Source organism: Monodon monoceros, unplaced genomic scaffold (assembly GCF_005190385.1).
Source record: "Monodon monoceros isolate NGI ecotype Baffin Bay Population unplaced genomic scaffold, NGI_Narwhal_1 Super_Scaffold_12, whole genome shotgun sequence".
NCBI lineage: Eukaryota > Metazoa > Chordata > Mammalia > Artiodactyla > Monodontidae > Monodon > Monodon monoceros.
The window spans coordinates 49,897,394-49,919,082 of record NW_021703768.1 but is presented as its reverse complement, the minus strand read 5'-3'; the positions used below and the strand labels follow the sequence as shown (position 1 = coordinate 49,919,082).

Here is a 21,689-nt window from a genome sequence, read left to right as displayed (position 1 = left end):
CTTTTATATGCACTGGGAAACAAAATTTTGCGTGACTCACTTTATTGTGATATTCACTTTATAGCAGTGCTCTGGAATCAAACCCACTATATCTCTGAGGTATGTATGTCTATAATTATCTTAAAACCCTTGAGGTCATAATGTTAGAGAGAAAGAGAGAGCAGACACAAGAGAGAGTAGAGCAGACACAAGAGAGAGTAGAGCAGAACAGTCTCCAAACCTAACTTATTAAACAACGTTGGGAGTGTAGAGGACATCAACTCCTTGGTCTAAAAACTGTCAGAAGGAAAGAAATAAGCATTTATCCTTTTTTCCTCTATGAGCTATATTTCTTAGTAACCAAATAGCTTAATTTGATAAGGAAAAGTGTTTTTTCCCCCAAAATTCCGTCCAATAAACATGGAAAGGATGGTAGAATTAGAAAGTCACCACTTTTCATTCCCTCATCAAATGAATTAGTCAACAGTAATCAGTGGATGAAACTATTAAATAAAAGGTTGATGGGGAATTTACAAAGGAGGAATTGAGCTATCATCACCTGAACCTAGTGAACAATCTTGGAATTACTGAAAATAGGTGCATCCAGATATTATACACTTTCTGACATTTTATAACATGGATCACAGAGCACAACCTATGAAATATTCTTGCCCCGAAAGTTGAAACTGAATAGAATCAATGAAGGAAGTCAAGTAATACAGGTCCAAGTTAATTGACACCACAGGAAGCAAAAAGAAAAATCCAGAAATCTAAGGGACAACTGACCCATTTTTTTTCAAAAGTTAGGGACCGGATAAAGAATTGAAGAGGAGGACTGCCGTTAACATTGAGGCAAGACCCTCCACTAGGAGAGATATTATGATTCACTGAAGACTCAGAGAATGATTAGCATTTTTTAGCAATAAAGTACTTTTAGCATTTTTAGGCATAACGTTATTGCACACAATAGACTATAGAATAGTGTAAACATAACTTTTATAGGCACTGGGAAACCAAAAAATTCATGTGACTTGTTTTATTGCCATATTCACTTTATTGCAGTGGTCTGGACCCAAACCTGCCATATCTTCAAGGTATGTCTGTACTTCATTTGTCCATTCAGCCACATATTCATTCGCTCAAAGTTATCGAATGCATATTATACGCCTGGAACTGTACTAGATGCCACTGGAATACAAAAGTTAAGTTAAATACTTGCTTAGTGAGGAGCTGGCATCTTTACACTTTGAAAACCAATACAAGTTGTCCTTTGCCTGTTTTAACATGCCTTACCTCCATGGTAAAAATAAGTGAAACAATAGAATCAACAGGCTGCCTAGATTGTTAGAAACAGGCCAACTCCCACAGAGCACCAAGAGGAAGCTTCTGTCCCCTTTGTAGTCATTGTTCTTTCCATGCCAAAGCAGGGAGTTAACGTGGATATGAAGCTACATGATTTATTACCTGCAGTGACACAAGAATCAGTGAAAGGAGCGACAGGACAGCAGTACTCAACAGCTCTCCTAAGCATGTTGAGCAAAAGTTAACCCTTTGATACACAACTCAAAATCTCTTCCCTGAATGACCTCCTTCTTCATCTATCTACAAACCCATCCAACCCTTCTGCCCAGATCTTTTTCCAAAATGGAACTAGACAGACTACATGCAGCACCACTTCTAATTACTTTTGACTGCCTTTTAATGTTGTTTTTTCCCCCTCAATATAAATCCATTGGTATAAAATAAGAGGACGATTTCTAGGCCAACAGATGTGAGGCACATTCAGCTATACCCTCTGCTCTTTGGGAGCACAGTATACCCTTAATGACTTCATTATTGCACTTAAAAGAATGAAAATCACTATACCTGTTTTCTCTGGAATATCTTTTCATATATAAGATCATGGTATCCATACCAGTATCCCTAAATCCACTAACTTTACACTTTCTATTTCTACTGATTATCCCTGATATCTCCCTTCTTCCAACATAATAGCTTTTCTTTTCATCAACACTATCTATTTAAAACAGAAGGACAGTTGAGTCTCAGGAGTTTTATTCCCCTACTTAACATGTAAGATGCACATTTTTCTAATATTTTTGCACGTAATATTTTCTAGGTATGGTTGGTGCCTAATTAGGCAAGCTGAAATGGTAGTAGGAATATGAGTAACCTTGAAAGGTATTTCTGTCTGATTTTGTGAGTATTGTGCAATCTTTGTTCTCATACAGTATCAGTCAATTTATTTTACTATTTTTCTTAAACTGATGTTTAAATGAGTTTGCAATCTATGGCATATACTAAATGAGGCTAGGGATTTGGAGATAAAGTGAAAGAAGCATCATATATATGGATTTTAATGTGTCCTGAGCTAATCCACAAAACAAAAGTGATAGTGTTTGCTTAGCTTGTGAGACACTTAAGCTACCTTGAAGACTACAGCTTTCTACCATTGAATGCCATGAGTTATGCATACACCTATATATAGTATCCACAGGGATTATCAGTCCATTTATAACTGGTACCGATGACACCAGAGTACAAGAAATGTCACATTTCTTTCTTTTTCTAAGTCAAATTAAACCCAATTCAAGCTCCAACTGGCCAAGGTTGACAAGAAGAACAAGATCAATCAGATGTCAGCAATGCCTTATAAGAAGAGATCAAAAATTTTAAAACAGAAAAACACTAGAGCTTACAGAGTCTATAAAACCGAGACCCCATGTTCCGGTGGTCCATTCAAAGGCTGTCAATTTCTAGTGTCTATGGTTGCCCATGTACCATTACAATCCAGGTTCTGCCTTCTCTGGCGATAGGGGGCATGGGAGGTACATTCTGGTGGAATTAGATCTCCTCCACTTCCTAAACTACCACCCCATTCCTATACCAATCTCAGGGAATCTAACTGTGTATCTCCAGAAAATGAATCACTGCTGCCCAACCTTCAAACATAAAACTTTGTATCAATAAACCCTCTTAGACAGTTTCACCAGATCACCAGACAGATCATCATGGTGATATTCACCTTCGAAATAAAAAGGCTTCTCTCAAGAGTTGTTGAGAGGAGAAGAAAAATCATAATGTTTCAAATTACATTGGTCAGGGTAGCACTAGTTATTGTGAGAAATAAAACTCCCAATATTCATGACTTGACACAGTAGGGAAAAAAATATGGATTTTCCTGGTGTGCATCACACTCTATTCCACATAGTCATTCAGGAACCCAGGCTGACAGAAGTTCAGCTGTTTTCAACTTGCCTCCAAGGCTGCTCTGGGCATTGACATCCAGCAAACAGAAGTGCGAAGACAACATAGAGGAGGCACCCTGCTTCCTATCCACCTCGGCTCAACTGTGGCACCCATTAATCTTCTTACATTCTAGCAGAAGAATTGAGTCACAGAGCCTCACTTAAGAGCAAGGGCACTGATAAATTCTCTGTGATGAAAAGGAAAGCATATATTTTCATTAATAATTAGCCGTTTCCATTACCAAATCATAGATAATCCAGAATTAAAATTTATCTGCTCAGTTGCTCTTCTTATCTGGTAATGAGAATCTCCAAAGGGCCAATACTTGGGAAGAGGGTGAAGAAGAAGAGTAAAAACTCAACTAGATCATGATTCTCTTGCATAATGGAGAGAGATGGAGAAGGAACAAGACAGAAATTCATAGAGCAATCAAGCTGTGAAGAAGTATAAGTAGAGATTGCCTGGCTCATCATCTTATTTTACAAGTAAGAAACTAGAGCCCAGTAAGGTTAAGTTAGTTTCCCTAAACCACAAAACTCATTAATGGCAGGAAAAAAAAAAAGGACCTCAGATCCCTTGAGCCTTTGTCAGTGCTTTTTCCCACTAAGGTTCAATTTTTCCAGTTTTTGGCTTTGTTTTTTGACCAAAAAAGCATAGACCCAATTCTTTCTAGTTAGAACTGTGAGACTCCAGAATTGTCCCTTGGGAGGAAAGATGGAGAGGAAGAGAACTTCACACTCTACCCAAATAATGCCGGTGAGCCCTTGCTGACTTTCTTATATACCAGTGATCAGGGTATAACTTCACAGCCCCAGTGTCCCCAGTCACCAGCAAGTCCTCTGCTTTTCACACTTTGTTCCCATCTTGAACCACATATATTTAATTTTGGCAAGTCGTTTGTTTCCTTTTTGGCATAATTCATACCAAAAACTGTGAATTTATTGTCAACAGGAGCTACATTTAAAGTCACTGATGATTCATGGAAAAAATCGAAATTTCTATTTAGGGATGATTCTGCTTCAGCACTGAATCATGTTTTTCAGGGTGGCTATCATTGCATTTGGAACAGTATACTGGTCTCCCTAAGTTCATTGGCTCCTGTTATTTATTCCTCACCTGAAGCCATTGTCTCAGTTTGTGATGCTATAGTTTGTTGCTATGGAAACAATTACTGTTGCGTCAAAAGACAAAAGGATAATGGCTTCATGCATAGCCTCAGTAGCAGGAACTGATGAAAATCTCAGTAACAAAGATACTATTTTCACAGTGAAGTTACTAGTAAAATGTGTTAGGGAAAGGGGAAATGGAATGAGAGGAAATAAAATGTCACTTGAATATGCCTGTGGTTTCATGAGGAAAACATTCGTTAATCTAGTTGGAAAAGTAGAATTGTGTTATGAGCTGATGATCCCTCCAGAGTGATCCAGAAGTTGCTGAAGTGAGGTACAATCTCACAGAATTTACCTGTCAGAGCCTCTCTACCCTTGTTAGTAAAAGGCGACCTGCTGCTCTTTCTATGTAACTTCTCTTTACAGGAGGAGCTGCCAAGACAGCAAGAGAGCCAGGGAGACTTACAAAAATGTCAGAATGATGAATGGAATTTCCCTGTTGATCATGAATTTTACCTAAGGTCACAAAGCCACAAAGCAATAGGTACTTTATACATCCCACATTCTAAAGAGAGCCACCAAAGGAGCCACCAGCCACATCCTACGGCACTTACCAGTGAGTGCAGCTAACATCACCCCTCCATGCCTACTATACGGTGGTTCTCAAACATGGCTGCACATTAAAATAAGTTGGAGAACTTTTCAAAAATACCCATGCCTGAGCCTAACCAGTGAAGTCAGAATCTCTGTGGCTGGGCCCAGACACTAATATTCTTTTAATGGCTTCCCAGGTGATTCTAATAGGCAGCCAGCTTGGAGAACTATTGATCCACAAGAACAGAAGACTAGAATCTTTGGAGTTGTACCATAGTGCCTTGGGGTGAATGCTCGGGCTTTTCCCTCCCTTTCTGGGCCCAGGTCAGGGAACTCTGCATTGAAGATGCCTCTGGCTATGCTCCCCAAAGGACTCACTCACCTACCCCAAAGAGAACCGGCACATGGATACGAGCCACACAGCAGTCGTGGACACCCAGGGAAGGACCACAACAGCAGCAGTGAAATCAAAAGACTTTGGCTCTCCTCTAAGATCTCTCTCATCTTGTCCAGCCCAGGAGGAGCTAAAAGCACAAAAGGAAGGAAGAAGAGAGAGATGGTGCCCCCTTCACTGCCAGTACAAATACCTCAAGCTGAGGCCTGGCTGGCTGTGCAGCAATTTTGTGTAGCACAAAATTGGATGTGAGACTAAAGTTTCAACATAGACCAGATAAGACTGGACTTTTCAATATCTGAAAATGACTGAGGACATCGAATCTGCCCAAGTTGTTACTAAGGATACAAAAGAAAACGTGATTCAAGAGAGGGTGTTTTAAAAAAGTGATAGGAGAAAAATAAACCATTTCATATTTGAATTCCTCTGAGTTGAGATGTTCAATAAACCACTTGCAATCGATGGCTTTAATTCCTACATGGATTAATTGCATCACAACTTGAGGACATGAGAAAGCAATGAATTATATAACCTCCCATATTCCTCTCTCAGTGATTCTACCATAAGTAAGTTACCAAAGGATTAAAAAGCAAAAAAAGGCTACTTTCAAAAAAAGGAGGACATTCCAAAAAGGAAGCTAATACTCCTTCACTTTCTAGACCTAACCACAAAGAGGAGTTATTCTATTTGCAGGTACACAGGATGGGGCCCAGAGACTAAGGTGGTACCCTTGGGATCATCCTACTCTTCTTTTGAAATGTACTGATCAGAAGCAGTACCTGGGAGTCACCTACTGAAACTGCCAGAGTGACTGGCAACATGATCACTAGAATGGAAGCTAGACCTGAAGGTAACCGAGAGCTGAAAGTCATTCAGAATGGACCACTCCATGGCTGTGAATGGCTGGGGCTTGTTATCCAACCTTGCTTTACCGTCATCATAAGCCATTCTTTCTTATTCACTTTCTGGTTGTAATTTACTCATGGGTGAGAGATGAAGGAAAAGTCCTGGAGACCTACACCCAACTACAAAAGTGTAGGCCACCGTGCAGCTCCCTGGATAAAGGTGCTGACTCTAATTAGTTGACTGAGCTGTCCCCAGGAAGGCCATTTTGGCAAGTACGTAAGTGATGGCTTAATTGATGGCACAAACTCACAGTTCTTTGCATAATACATCAAACAATAAAAAAAGGAAAAGAAAAATCTCTTTCCACAATCAAGTCCAAAGACCACTGGGTGTTGACTGAGAGGTATCCCATCAGCCGGCCATTTGCATTCTTTTCAATCAACAAATTTAGAATTGCTTTCACAATTTCTAATAGATAAAACCCCAAAAGGATGGACATCATCTCTTAGAAGGCCCAAAATAAACTGTGTATTTCTTAAGATGGATTCTATTCCATTAGTATAGTATGAGTTAAATAAATCTATATATTGGATAGATGGATAGATGGGTGAATGAATGAACTAAAGATCAAACAAATGAACAGAGAACACCCGTGTTCAAGCCTAGAGCAATGCTGTGCTGGGGGTGGGGCCCAAGGGAAGTAAGAAAAAAAGGAATTCATTTGTAGGAATTTTCCATTACCTAATAAATGTATCCATCCTCCCCAAAAAATCAGTTAATAAGAGTATTAATATATACAGAGTGGAAGCCAACTACCCAACTTAAATCCTCGTTAATCAAAAATTACTCAGATTTTCGGCCCTGAACCAAGATGGCGGAGTAGAAGGACGTGCTCTCACTCCCTCTTGCGAGAACACCAGAATCACAACTAGCTGCGGGACAGTCATCAACAGGAGGACACTGAAACCCACCAAAAAGGATACCCCACATCCAAAGACAAAGGAGAAGCCACACCGAGATGGTAGGAGGGGCACACTCACAGTAAAATCAAATCCCATAACTGCTGGGTGGGTGACTCACAGACTGGAGAACACTTATACCACAGAAGTCCACCCACTGGAGTGAAGGTTCTGAGCCCCACATAAGGCTTCCTACCCTGGGGGTCCGGCAACGTGAGAAGGAATTCCTAAAGAATCAGACTTTGAAGCCTAGTGGAATTTGATTGCGGGACTTCGAAAGGACTGGGGGAAACAGAGACTCCACTCTTGGAGGGCACACACAAAGTAGTGTGTGCATCGGGACCCAGGGGAAGGAGCAGTGACCCCAGGGGAGACTGAACCAGACCTACCTGCTAGTGTTGGAGGGTCTCCTGCGGAGGCGGGGGGTGGCTGTGGCTCACCGTGGGGACAAGGACACTGGCAGCAGAAGTTCCAGGAAGTACTCCTTGGTGTGAGCCCTCCCAGAGTCCGCCATTAGCCCCACCAAAGAGCCCAGGTAGGCTCCAGTGTTGGGTTGCCTCGGGCAAATCTTTTAACCTCTCTGCACCCCGCTTTCCCCCTGTCTAAAATGAGGATAACAACCCTGTTAAGCAAGTTCTGTGAGAATCAAACATAAAGCACTTAGTATCATGTAGTCAAATACATTCATTAAATAAATTTTTCTCCCCAGCCAGGGTAGAACTGTCCCCAGCACACTCCACTGTCCTTTTCCTTCGTCCTTCTGCCCCACCTACGAGGCAAAACTGTACCCAGATCAATGCTGCTGTCTGCCTGGACAAAAGGCCAGAGTAGTGAAAACTGGTGCCACCACAATGCTAAGTCTCCACGTCAGCATCACTACATGAGCAACTCACTAGTCTTCAGTCGGCTCCTTCCACCATCCCCACACCTAATAGGCTCTTCCCCAATCAGAACTGAAGGCTATGAAGGCCAGGTAAGTACTAGCAAACCTCTAAGGAGAAATTCGGGGGAAACTGAACACTAGTCAGAAAACTAATGAGTTTTTTTTTCCCTTTTGCTTGACTTCAAACTGTAGTCACAGTTAGGTTACAAAAAATTGTAAATAACCTCTGCCCAGCCTAACCCATCTCTAGGGCATCAGTTTGCCCACAGACTCAAGGAACTGGGATTTTATAGTTCGAAAAGAGCAGTGGGGGAGCAAAAGGAACTTCCTTAAGAAGAAAGTGAAGCTCTTAGAAGTCAGGCCGGGCAAACTCAAAAAATAGGTATCACTGTGCCTGTTTTTTAAACATGGCGCAATGGGTTGAATAACAGCCCCAAAGCCGTCCAGAGCCCCAGAACCTGTGAATATTACCCCAGAGGACAAAAGAGAATGCGCGGATGTGATTAAATTAAGGATACTGAGATAGGGAAAATGTCCAGCATTTTCTGGTGTGTCCCAAACATAATCATGAGTTTGAATGAGAGGGAGGCAGAGGGAGATTTGACGCTGAAGTAGGAGTTGTCACGAAAAGAAACAGGAGATCAGAATGACGTAAAAAAGGGGTTGTGGCTGGGGGAGGGATGAATGGGGAGATTAGGATTGACAATATATACGCCAATATGTATAAAATAGATAATTAATGAGGACCTGCTGTACAGCACAGGGAACTCTACGTAGTGCTCTGTGGTGACCTAAATGGGAAGGAAATCCAAAAAAGAGGTGATATACGTATACATATGGCTGATTCTCTTGGCTGTACAGTAGAAACTAACACAACATTGTAAAGCAACTATACTCCAATTTAAAAAAAAAAAAGAAGAGGTTGTGAGCCCAGGTAGCCTCCCAAAGCCCAGAAAGGTAAGGAAATGGATTCTTCTCTGGAGCCTGAAGAAGGACCCAGCCCTCCAATCCCCTGGCTTATAGCCCAGTGAGAGTGACTGGGTTTCTGAACTGCAGAGCTGTAAGAGAATGAATTTCTGTTGTTTCAAGCCATTCGTTACAAAGTAATTTGTTAGAGCAGCAAGAAGAAACCTAATACCCAGGGGCAGTATGGAAAACCTCAAGCATTACAGGAACATTTCAAGGTGACAAGTTCGGCCTGTGTCATGAGGGAACACACTCAGATCTGGTCCTTAGGGCTTCAGCCCCGGTGAGGGGACAGCCTAATGAAGAAAAGTCATCAGGCAGCCCTGCATCAGCACAGGCCTGGGTTCAGTGTTGCTCTATCAGATGGTGCCTCTGGAAGGAAGCAGCCTGCTCAGAGGGGGAGTGAGCTGGATTTGCTCAAAAAACAGATGCTGGGCTCCCCTGGTGGCGCAGTGGTTGAGAGTCCACCTGCCGATGCAGGGGACACGGGTTCGTGCCCTGGTCCAAGATGATCCCACATGCCGCAGAGCGGCTGGGCCCGTGAGCCATGGCCGCTGAGCCTGCGCGTCCAGACCCTGTGCTCCACAACGGGAGAGGCCACAACAGTGAGAGGCCTGCGTACCACAAAAACAAAAACAAACAAAAAAAAACAACAACGACACAAAAAAACAGATGCTTTATGTGCTCCCAGAATTAACTGACTTCTCGTGTATCTCTAACTACTGGGGATCCCACAGGACCAAATTGGATGGGGTGTGTTAGGGAAAAAAAGCCCTATATAGATCTGTTATGGGCTGACTTGTGTTCCCCCAAAATTCATATGCTGAAGTCCTAATGCCCAGGACTTCAAAACATAACCTTATTTGGAAAAAGGGTCATTGCAGATGTAATTGAAGACAAGATCTTCCTGGAATAGAGTGAACCCCTAATGCAATATGACAAGTGTCCTCATAAAACGGGGAGGTTTGGACACAGACACACATGAGAGAACATCACGTGAAGATACTGCAGATTGGAGTTACGCTGCCACAGGCTGAGGAACTACCAGAAGTGAAGAGGGAGGCCTGGAGGAGTCTTTCCCTGGCATGTTCAGAGGGAGCTTGGCCCTGCTGACACCTGGACCTCAGACACTGGCCACAAGAACTGTGAGAAAATAAATCCCTGTTGCTTGAGCCACTCAGTTTGTAGTGCTGTGTTACAGTAGCCCTGGCACACTAATACAAACTCCCGAAGGAAAGAAAAAAGAAAAGGAAGGAGAACTCCCTGATTTAACAGACAGCGCTGGCCTGATGCAGGGTAAAGAAAGAACAGGACAGAGCTGGTTAAACTGTTAAAGTTCAGCTGGGCCTGTTTCCAAGGGAGGTGAGGAGAGGGGACATGGCAGGAGGAAAATGTACCTTTCCTGCTGCAGAAGGACAGGCTGAAGGGGGTGTTCCTGCTGCCTGAGGGGGCCAGGCCCCAAGGCTGAAAAGAATCAGAAGCTAAGAAAAGGGAAGTTCGGGGGTCAGTGGCGTGTTCACGAGCCTCTGGGGTGCAAGTTTCAGAAGTCCTAACCTCTGCTTCTGTTCAGGAATATGAGGGTGATTCTCTAGCTCAAGCAACTGTGGGCACCAAGCAGCTCCTGTGTCCAGGGAGTTACAGAGCGGCAGCCAGAGCCCTGGTTGTGTGTGCAGCTCTCCTTCCTTCTCTCTGGGCACCGGGGCCACAACTAAGAAGGCCTCGGAATCTCTCAAAGGTGAAGACGTTCAGAAAAGCTGGGACGGTGGCGACTGCAGGAAATCATTCATGTCTGACTTTATTGAGAAGTTCCTTGCAAAACACCTCACTTCTGGTCACAGCACATCCACGTAAGAAACACCAGCTCCCCTGAGAAAGTGATCTTACAAATTGCAGGGAACCTGCTTCTGCAAGTTAATCACAGGTTTACAACCGTAGCTCTCAGAGGCGGAAAAGAGCAGTTTATGTTGAGAATTAGAAAAGAATTTTATCTGAGTGAAGGAAAGCTGACTTCGCAACCAGATTAGAGGCTCATTGAAGGAGGGCTAGACCTTGATTCAGTGGAACCTCCACTGTGACACTGGGTTTTCTCCCAGGTTCCTTCAACGGTTGTGGGTGGAAACCTGGTGGCTTGTTGAGTGGATACCAGCCCCCGGCCACCGGTTATGGCCACGCCCTTCCTCAGCTTGCAAGCTCACGGGGCAGGAGGTATCTTCTTTTGTGCCTAGAACGGTCCTCACATGTTTCATGGTACTAACTGAAAGAGAAGCACGGAGCCACACCAGATTGTAATCATTAGCCCAGAGGACCATCCTTTAGAGCATCAAATACAAGGAACAACCCTTGATTGCAGTCCACTCAGGTCAGGGCTGAGGCTTCTTAACCAAAGCTTCTTTAACCCAATAATTTACGGGCTGCAGGTGAGGGAGATCAGGGACATCGGAGTTTGGTCCAGAGGATATTTTAATATTCTGCCTTTGTTTTATGCACAGTATAATTCTCATGCCAGAGACCTCATCCTGTCCTTTGGTATTTAAAACACATTAATTCACGTCCCCTCTTCCACACACCGCACCCTCCAGGAGCTGCATTCCCAAGGTCACCACCAGCCCTCAAGTTCTGTTCCCTAGACACTCGCCACCTCTTATGGGGCTCCCTCTCATGGCTGTTTTCTTGGAAATTAATCATTTTCTCTTGAATCCCCCAGCGACTTTGACACTGCCACCACCATACCAAAATAAAACCAAACGCCACTCACCCATCTTTAGCACATGCACACTGAGGTTGCAGGAGTTCAGAAGAGTTTGCAATGTGGCAAAGCAAACACATAATTTTAAAGTGAATAGTAAATGGGCAGGACAGGAATAAAGATGCAGAAGTAGAGAATGGACTGGAGGACACGGGGAGGGGGAAGGGTAAGCTGGGACCAAGTGAGAGAGTGGCATGGACAAATATACACTACCAAATGTAAAATAGATAGCTAGTGGGAAGCAGCCGCATAGCACAGGGAAATCAGCTTGGTGCTTTGTGACCACCTAGAGGGGTGGGATAGGGAGGGTGGGAGGAACATGCAAGAGGGAGGAGATATGGGGATATATGTTTATGTATAGCTGATTCACTTTGTTATACAGCAGAAACTAACACAGCATTGTAAAGCAATTATACTCCAACAAAGATGTTAAAAAAATAAAATGAAGTGAATACTAAAAATCCCTGTTCTTAAAAAGACTTGCCCACTCCTCCACTGGGAAGATCTCTTGGTCCACCTCTTCCACAGGCTCCAAGTCCTGTGAAGATCCTACTTCTTCCAGTCCATACCTCCAGGCATACCTTCCTTCCTTAAGTGGCTTACAAAGGTTTTCCTAAATTAAGACAATACCCTCCCTAAGATATTTTCAGATGCCAATTACTAATGACAAGTTTTGTACCCCAATACTATTCAAATCTGGTTTAAACTGGCTTGTTAGGTTTTTAACAAAAAAAACTGTTTTTCCCTATTTTTAAAAACCGATTAATGTAATTTGTTCTATTTTTTAGTTTACTGCTGCATTTGGCTCAAGTTTCTGTTTATAAATAATCCTACTCTGGTTCACCTACACCATGCATTTCTGCCTTACATCATGTTTTGACAAATTCTGACAAAGTTAAAAGGGAATACGAAGAAACCAGCTGCCTCCATTTCAAACTTATCTTATGGAGTTACATTTTATTCTTGCTAATAACAACCCACGAAAGGGGTACTTATGAAAATTAGAAAATCTTTCATTTCTACATAAAATAAAAAATTGTCACTCCCATTCGAAAGTAATTGTATTAACAGAGTGTAAGAAGAATTTATATTGAGTTATTAAATTAGTAACAAATTTATTTACTTCCAATCCGGAGTAACATCAGAGCCTATAAATGATTTTCCACATACCTGGACCCACACAGTGACCTTAAATGTATTTCATCTCGTGGTAAATTTTAAAAAGCAGAGGAGAAGAGAGGAAGTATATTTTTTATATTTTTGCTAATGGTGGACAGATTGGCAACGCTGTGTGTCCTGGGAATTCTGAAGTTTTGTTCCTTTTTTAACTCTTCCCTGCTCCCTCCCACCTCAGAGGAGACCAGGAATTCCTTGGATAGAGCACTCTAGCCATCTCCTTCAAGAATGAATTGTATCTGAGTGGAGGTTAACAGGTTTACTGAACAGAACATGGACTACGTATATTTGAATTCTTGCTCTGCCATTTCTAGCTGTATAACTTTGCATAAGTTATTTAGCCTCTTTGAGACTATTCATAGCTTGGAGTTATCAGAAAATTTATCCAAAATTTCAAAACAGGCAAAAGGGATTAATGGGTATACTTTCAGTGTAGTTTTGTATTGGCCTTTCCATTGTCTAGGGTATTTTTCTACTCTGTAGGAGCAGAGTTTAACTGGAAAATTTTTGTCCAGTAGGAACTGATGGGGTTCAGGACACACTACCCCAAAATATGGCACCTTACCATATCGAGTATCTCAAGCTGAATGAGTTTGAGAAAACAGCAGAAGCAGGAAGCTCACTCTGACCTTTCCCTTCCTGCCTTAAACAGGTCATAAAACTCTCATGTTGAAGGTACCTCCCTGAACCAAGAGGAAGGAAGACATTCTTATCACCAGAGACAGAGAGTTAGGGGCCGAGAAATCTGTACAAACAAACCTTGTTAAACTCACTCTTACCTTCCTTGTTACTTCTTCACCATTTACTACCTCTTGCCCAAACCCGACTGCCTTGCCATTCTTCACAAATTTATTGTCTCTTTCTCTAAAAGGTATAAAAACTGCCTGGTCACTTCTTTGGGTCTTCATTCTCTTGTGAAGGATCCCATGTACACATAAAAATTAAAGTTGTATGCTTTTCTCCTGTTACTGTCTTTGTCAGTTTAATTTTCAGACCCAGCCAGGGACTAGAGTCTCTTAGAAGAGGGTCAAGGAAAACTTTTTCCTACCCTACAGGACGCAGATAATTTCTATCCAGTGTCAGGTGTAACCACAAAGATTATGGGTTTTGGCCCTGGTGGACAGTACTCAATTTTGTATCTTATCTAGCAATCTTATCCTAACATTGCCTACAGAATACCTAGCTTCTCAAATGCCCTCTGAACTAATTTTAACATCTTAATGATTCTTTCATTAATTAATGAGATAAATGAAATCTTTGATATATGTTCATTTCATATTTGCACAAGACTCATGGTTTTATCTTTGTGAAATTATGCCTTAAAAGAGGTAATCACTTCCATCTCTTTGTGTTATGAGAGGATTCAATGAAGTGAAATTAATAATAATAATAGGTTTATATTTTATTGATTGCTTACTCTGTGCTACACATGTACTTCCATGTGCTCACCTATTTAATCCTCACCACCCTGGGAAGTCAGCATAATCCACATTTTATAGACAAACCTGTGGCATAAAATGGTTAAGAAAGGTACCCAGGTCACAGAGCTAGTAAGTGTCAGAGCTGGTGTAGAAACCTTTGAAGGAAGTTATGGGACCAACGTGCCTAGTACTTGGTAGAACCCATTCTCTTCCTTTTCTATAACCTCAGCAGCACCAGGACCCAGCTGTCCTAAACACGAGGCCTGTGAAAAGAATGTGGTAGTTAAAAATTCCTTGCCAGCTGCACGCTTGCTAAAGAGTCGGTAGATATCTGAGTAGGGCCACCTCCCCTCCAGCCTCTCACATCCAGACCATCCCCTCCATGGGCAGCACTGGGTCACCGCCTCCAAGGTATTACCCCATTCTCCAGAGATGCTCCTTCCTCTGAACTCTGACACTAGTCTCTAAGAAGTTGAATAGAGTGATGCACACTGCTAATTATTTTAGCCAGTGTCAGGATCCCCCTTGAAATAGCCTGGTCCTTTGGGGACTGCAGGTAACTTAAAAGAAGACAAGGAGAAGTTTGGAGATTTTCTTGATGTCATGGTTCTCAGGTAAGAAGTCTCACTCACAGCTCAAAAACAGGTTATTCTGAACCACGCTCATATGAAGGAAAGGAAGACAGAAAGAAAAGGCAAAAACCCCTTTTCCCACACACACAACATCATCTTAACCAGCCATACCATAGGGAAGAAGAAACAGAAACTTACCCAGAGACAGAGAAATTGATTGGCCCTAATAACCTTCACTTTTATCTGAGACATAGGTTCTGGGAGATCTTTCCTATCATCTCTTTGGGACCACTTGGTATCTTGAGGCCTGTTGTCCTTAAGCACTGAAGGATCCTGACTTCTCTAGATGTTTCGATAACTGGGTCCTTCCCTTTTGTTTGTCATTAAGAGGCCCAAGCAAGAACCATGATTACAAGACTTCTGCATGCCACCTGAGGGAGGGCAAACACTCTAAACTGGGAGAAAATAAATCCCTGTTGTTTGAGCCACTCAGTTTGTAGTGATGTGTTACAGTAGCCCTGGCACACTAATACAAACTCCCGAAGGAAAGAAAAAAGAAAAGGAAGGAGAGCTCCCTGATTTAACAGACAGCGTTGGCCTGATGCAGGGTAAAGAAAGAACAGGACAGAGCTGGTTAAACTGTTAAAGTTCAGCTGGGCCTGTTTCCAAGGGAGGTGAGGAGAGGGGACATGGCAGGAGGAAAATGTACCTTTCCTGCTGCAGAAGGACAGGCTGAAGCGGGTGTTCCTGCTGCCTGAGGGGGCTAGGCTCTGGGAGCTGGGTCTGGGTCCCTGAGAACCTGTCAGATGGTCCGTGAGCCTGAAACTGTTTTCATAATAATACTAAGACATCATTTGCCTTCTTCACTGTTTTTGACATTTGCAAAAGCAATGGTGGGGGTAAAACTGCTGGCATTTTAACACAAACCAAGGCAGGGGCACGAAACTGTACCAGTGGTCATATTATTCTTCACCAGCATGCACTCACAGTTTTTTTAAAGTGTCAGTTCCACTTAAAAATCTCCTTGATGAATCAGTTAAAAATAGCAATTTTATTAACTCCCAACCCTGAGTACACCTTTATAAGCTTTGTGTCAAAATAAGAAGTGCATATAAAGCACTTCTGCTATCATGAGGTTGTCTCAAGGAAAAGTACTTGTGTGATTGAGTTTCAAGCTGAACTAGCTTCTTTCTTCATGGAACACCATCTTTACTTTAAAGAATGACAAAGAAACTGGTTGGGGGACATTTCTCAACAACAAATCAAGTGAGCCTGTCACTTCAAGGAAAATTGACAGTATTTGTTATTAACAATAAAAATTTGAGCTCTCAAGCAAAAATTGGAATTTTGGAAAATTTGTACCCACCAGTATGACCCTGACAAATTTCAGATATATAAAGCCTTTTCTGAGGAAATGGGTAGTAATCACAATAAATAATTGTGATTTTTTTAAATATTGTGTAACAAAATGTGTCAACATTTGGAAGAGCTGCATTATTTAGTGATCTAATGTTTTCCGAATGATCAATGCATGATGCTACAAAATCCTATATGGATAAAAGAGCCATTCAAAGTGCAAGATGGACCAATGGATTTTAAGTTACAGAGGACAAAAATTCATTGACATGTTCTCATATTCTACACTGCAAGTGACCTTTAAGAAACTGTCTTGTTGACTATACTCTGAAAACTATAAGACACTGATGAAAGAAACTGAAGACAACACAAACAGATGTTTGTACCATGTTTTGGACTGGAAGAATCAACGTTGTTAAAATTAATATACTGCCCAAGGCAATCTACTGATACAATGCAATCCCCATCAAAATACCAATGGCATTTTTCACAGAACTAGGACAAATAATTTTAAAACTTGTACGGAAACACAAAGACCCTGAATAGTCAAAACAATCTTGAGAAAGAAGAACACAGCTGGAGGAATCAGGCTCCATGACTTCAGACTATACTACAAAGCTACAGTCATCAAAACAGTATGGTACTGGCACAAAAACAGACACATAGATCAATGGAACAGGATAGAAAGCCCAGAGGTAAACCCATGAACTTATGGTCAAAAAAATACAATGGAGAAAAGACAGTCTCTTCAAGAAGTGGTGCTGGAAAAACTGGACAGATACATTAAAAGAATGAAATTAGAACATTCTCTAACAACATATACAAAAATAAACTCAAAATGGATTAAAGACCTAAATGTAAGAATGGATAGTATAAAACTCCTGGAGGAAAACATAGGCAGAACACTCTTTTACATAAGTCATAGCAATATTTTTTTGGATCTGTCTCCTAAGGTAAAGGAACCACAAGCAAAAATAAATGGGACCTAATTAAACTTAAAAGCTTTTGCACAGCAAAGGAAACCATCAACAAAATGAAAAGACAACCTACTGAATAGGAGAAAATATTTTGCAAATGATATGTCTGATAAGGGATTAATAGTCAACATATATAAATAGCTCATACAACTCAATGTCAAAAGAACAAGCAACCTGATTTAAAAATGGGCAGAAGAATTGAATAGACATTTTTCCAAAGAGGACATGCAGATGGCCAACAGGCACATGAAAAGGTACTCAACGTTGCTAATCATCAGGGAAATGCAAACCAAACCCACAATGAGATATCACCTCACAACGGTCAGAATGACTATCAACAAAAAGAACACAAATAACAAATGTCGGCAAGGATGTGGAGAAAAGGGAACTCTCATATACTGTTGGTGGGAATGTAAATTGGTGCAGCCACTGTGGAAAACAGTATGGAGGTTTCTCAATAAACTAAAAATAGAACTACCATATGACCCAGCAATTCCACTGCTGGGTATACATCAAAAAAAATCAAAAACACTAATTCAAAAAGATACACGGAAATGGGGATATATGTATATGTATAGCTGATTCACCTTGTTATACAGCAGAAACTAACACACCATTGTGAAGAATTATACTCCAATAAAGATGTTTAAAAAAAAAGATACATGCCCCCTAATGTTCATAGCAGCATTATTTACAATTGCCAAGATATGGAAACAACCTAAGTGTCCATCTACAGATGAATGGATGAAGAAGATGTGATATATACACTGGAATACTACTCAGCCATAAAAAAGAATGAAATTTTGCCATTTGCAGCAACATGGATGGATTTGAAGGGCATTATGTTAAGTGAAATAGACAGAGAAAGACAAATACTATATGATATCACTTATATGTGGAACATAAAAAATACAACAAACTAGTGAATATAACAAAAAAGAAGCAGACTCATCGATATAGAGAACAAGCTAGTAGTTACCAGTGAAGGCAGGGGCAATATAGCAGTGGGAGTGGGAGGTACAAACTATTGGGTGTAAGATAGACTCAAGGATGTATTGTACAACACAAGGAATATAGCCTATGTTTTGTAATAACTGTAAATGGAAAGTAACCTTTAAATATAGTTTAAAATTTTTTTTTAATTTTTAAGTCAACTTGCAATGCTTTGCTTCATAAAATAGCAAAAGTGTGCTAAAATAACAGATAAATAAAAGGTCAGTATATTCATGTCTGCATCTGTATCTGACTGGTGAAGTAAAACACTTCATGAAGTAAAAATTTTCTGAATTTTATAAAAAAGAAATTACCTCTTGTTGAATTGTGGTTTAGTATCAAAGAAGAATATTCACAATTATCTGAAAAGACTAATGAAATATTTGTCCCTTTTCCAACTAAATATCTAGTTGAGTTCATATTTTCTTCACACGCTTTGACCAACACAACAGATTACAACAGACTGAATGCAGAAGCAAACATGAAAATCCAGCTGTCCTCTTTTAAGCCAGACACCAGAGAGAGTTGTAAAAATGCAAAACAATGCCACGCTTCTCACTAAATTTTTTGGTTTGGATAATGTAGTTATTTTTCATGAAAACATCTGTTATTTATGTTACTATGTATTGGGTTTATCATTGTTATTCTTAGGCAAAGAAATAAATATCTTATTTATTTATTTATTTATTTTTACAGTCCAGGTCTTTTATTTTCTTTACACCCATCATGCCATGAATTCATAGGGAATGGGCTCCAACAGTTCAGGCTCCTTTCCATTGGTTATTACAAAGTGTGCTTCTCTGGGTGGAGCAGGCTGGCGCTTCAGTTGAACCCAAGTACCTTTCTCTTTAGCTTCCTTCTTTTTCTGATCATTTTCCTTCACCCGTTTCAGGAAGCTGTCTCGGCTCTTAGAGTGCTTAATATGCTCGATATGCACATTAATTCTCTTGGCAAGAATCTTGCCCTTGGGGGCTTCCCTGGTGGCGCAGTGGTTGGGGGTCCGCCTGCCGATGCGGGGGATGTGGGTTCGTGCCCCGGTCCGGGAAGATCCCACATGCCGCGGAGCGGATGGGCCCATGAGCCAGAGCCGCTGAGCCTGCGCGTCCGGAGACTGTGCTCCGCAACGGGAGAGGCCACAGCAGTGAGAGGCCCGCGTATCGCAAAAAAAAAAAAAAAAAAAAAGAACCTTGCCCTTAACTTGTTTGTTTACAATGATGCCAACAGCATGCTGCGTAACACTGTAGACTCTCCCAGTTTTGCCATGGTAACATTTGTGGGGCATTCCTTTTTGAACAGTGCCCATTCCCTTGATATCTACAATATCACCTTTCTCGTAGATTCGCATGTATGTGGCCAAAGGAACAACTCCATGTTTTCTAAAAGGCCTAGAGAACATGTAGCGGGTACCCCTCCTCTTTCCTTTTGTGTTGGTCATTTTGGCCAATTACTGGAAGATGGCGGTTTCGGCCCAGAAATAAATATTTTAAATGTCTGTTTGACTTTCTAATATGGTGAAGATTGATATAAAATAAAAGCTCAATAATATTTCATAGTTTATATGGGACTGAGACCAAAAAGTATGAAAACTGCTGCCTAAGGTTACCAGCAGATGGCTCTCTTTAGTATGTAAAGAAGGACCTATACAGATGAGAAGACTAACACTGGCATATCCTGGAGCCTGCCTATGTGCCGGCCCTAGTCCTTAACTAAGGAGTAGGAATATGCCCCATATCAGCAGCCACCCTAACACAATGTCTTTATATATCTATACCATACCCTTCTCTACAGCAAAGTGTGAGCATCTTTTTGAATAAGAATCCTGACTTCTACTCGTTCATGTCCAGTAAGTACCTTACCAACAGTAAATATATTATAGACTGATTTTTACCAAGAAAACCTATCTCGTAAGGGGTTTGTTCTCCTGAAGATGGACTCAATCAATTTGTTGTTGTACTGGCATTTACATAGCCTGGGATGGGGAAGGGGATGGATAAATCAGGAATTCGGGATTAACACACACACTACTATATATAAGACAGATAACCAACAAGGACCTACTGTATAGCAGCACAGGGAACTCTACTCAATATTCTGTGATAACCTGTATGAGAAAAGAATCTGAAAAAGAATGAATGTATATATATGTATAACTGAATCACTTTGCCATACACCTGAAACGAACACAAAATTGTAAATCAACTATACTCCAATACAGTTTTTTTTAATAAAAAAAATTTAATTAAAAATAAAAATACATAGCCTGGGAGGAAGTGCTCTGCCTCTTTCTGGAAGGCTCATTCTCTTCAACAAAAGGGGCCGTGAGGAAAGGACAGGACTCCTGTCTAGTTATCCAGACCAAACCAACACAATTTGACTTTCTCAAGGTAGTGTTGCAACCAGACATCCCACATCCTGCCAGCGATATTTGTCAGTCATAACACTCTGAAACAAATTAACTAATGCATAGCAAATAGGAGGCAGTTGAGTTTAACAACCTGAGGTTTGTAGAGGACTTCAACCTTTTCAAACCACCTACAGCTCTCACTGACTTCTTACAGCACTGCTATGAGGTAGGGTGACCACTATTACTTTATTAACCAACGAGCAAACAGGCAAGGAGAGATGGAATCACCCACCCACACCCACACAACAGCTTGGATGGGGCACATCAGTGCTGGAAGCTGGGGCTCCCAACCCCCAGCAGGTGCTCTTTCCAGCCCCCTGAGGGAGCTCTGATCCTTGCTGCCCTTTTGGTTTTGAAAGCGGCAAGGAGAAGGCCAGCAGCCATGTTTGCTCTCACATTCTTGTTTCCTGTGTGCTCTGCTCTCTTTTTTTTTTTTTTTGCGGTATGCGGGCCTCTCACTGTTGTGGCCTCTCCTGTTGTGGAGCACAGGCTCCGGACGCGCAGGCTCAGCGGCCATGGCTCACGGGCCCAGCCGCTCAGCGGCATGTGGGATCTTCCCGGACCGGGGCACGAACCCGTGTCCCCTGCATCGGCAGGCGGACTTTCAACCACTGTGCCACCAGGGAAGCCCTCTGCTCTAATTCTTTGATTCGGAAGCAAAAGTACTTCTTTTTTTAAGTAAATTTCATCTCTCCCTGGCATATTTTCATCTTTAAAAATGTCTCATATGTCACTGAGATTCCTTATTGACACCCCAATAAATCACAACTCAAAACCAGCTGGTCGGAAAAAAGCCAATCTGGCTCTGTGGTGTAGTGATGTAACTACCAGCCCTCTCTCTTATGTCTTGCCTAGTAATACACATCAAAGTGCTGAAGTTGTAACATATAGACACATATATATTCTGGCAGTACATGTTCCCATATTTTCCAGATGATTACATACAGATCAAGTATAGAGAGCACTTTCCAAAAATAATTTGCCATTAGAAAAGATATAGGAGCTAAAGACCAAAACGCCCCAGAACTTCAGGGTTTCCTGCTTCATGTCACTCATTGTTTCAGG

The 21,689-nt window shown here is 41.5% G+C and overlaps 1 protein-coding gene across 1 annotated transcript; it reads right to left on the bottom strand.

Annotated features, from left to right (window-relative positions):
• Positions 1-18,914: 18,914 nt before the first annotated feature.
• Positions 18,915-19,655, bottom strand: LOC114893092 (60S ribosomal protein L21-like). Its single transcript, XM_029218607.1, has 2 exons — positions 19,407-19,655; positions 18,915-19,178 (listed from the first exon to the last, which is right to left on the bottom strand). Exons 1-2 carry the CDS (start codon positions 19,653-19,655, stop codon positions 18,945-18,947), a joined length of 483 nt encoding a protein of 160 aa, XP_029074440.1. The 3' UTR covers positions 18,915-18,944.
• Between the last annotated feature and the right edge of the window lie 2,034 nt (positions 19,656-21,689).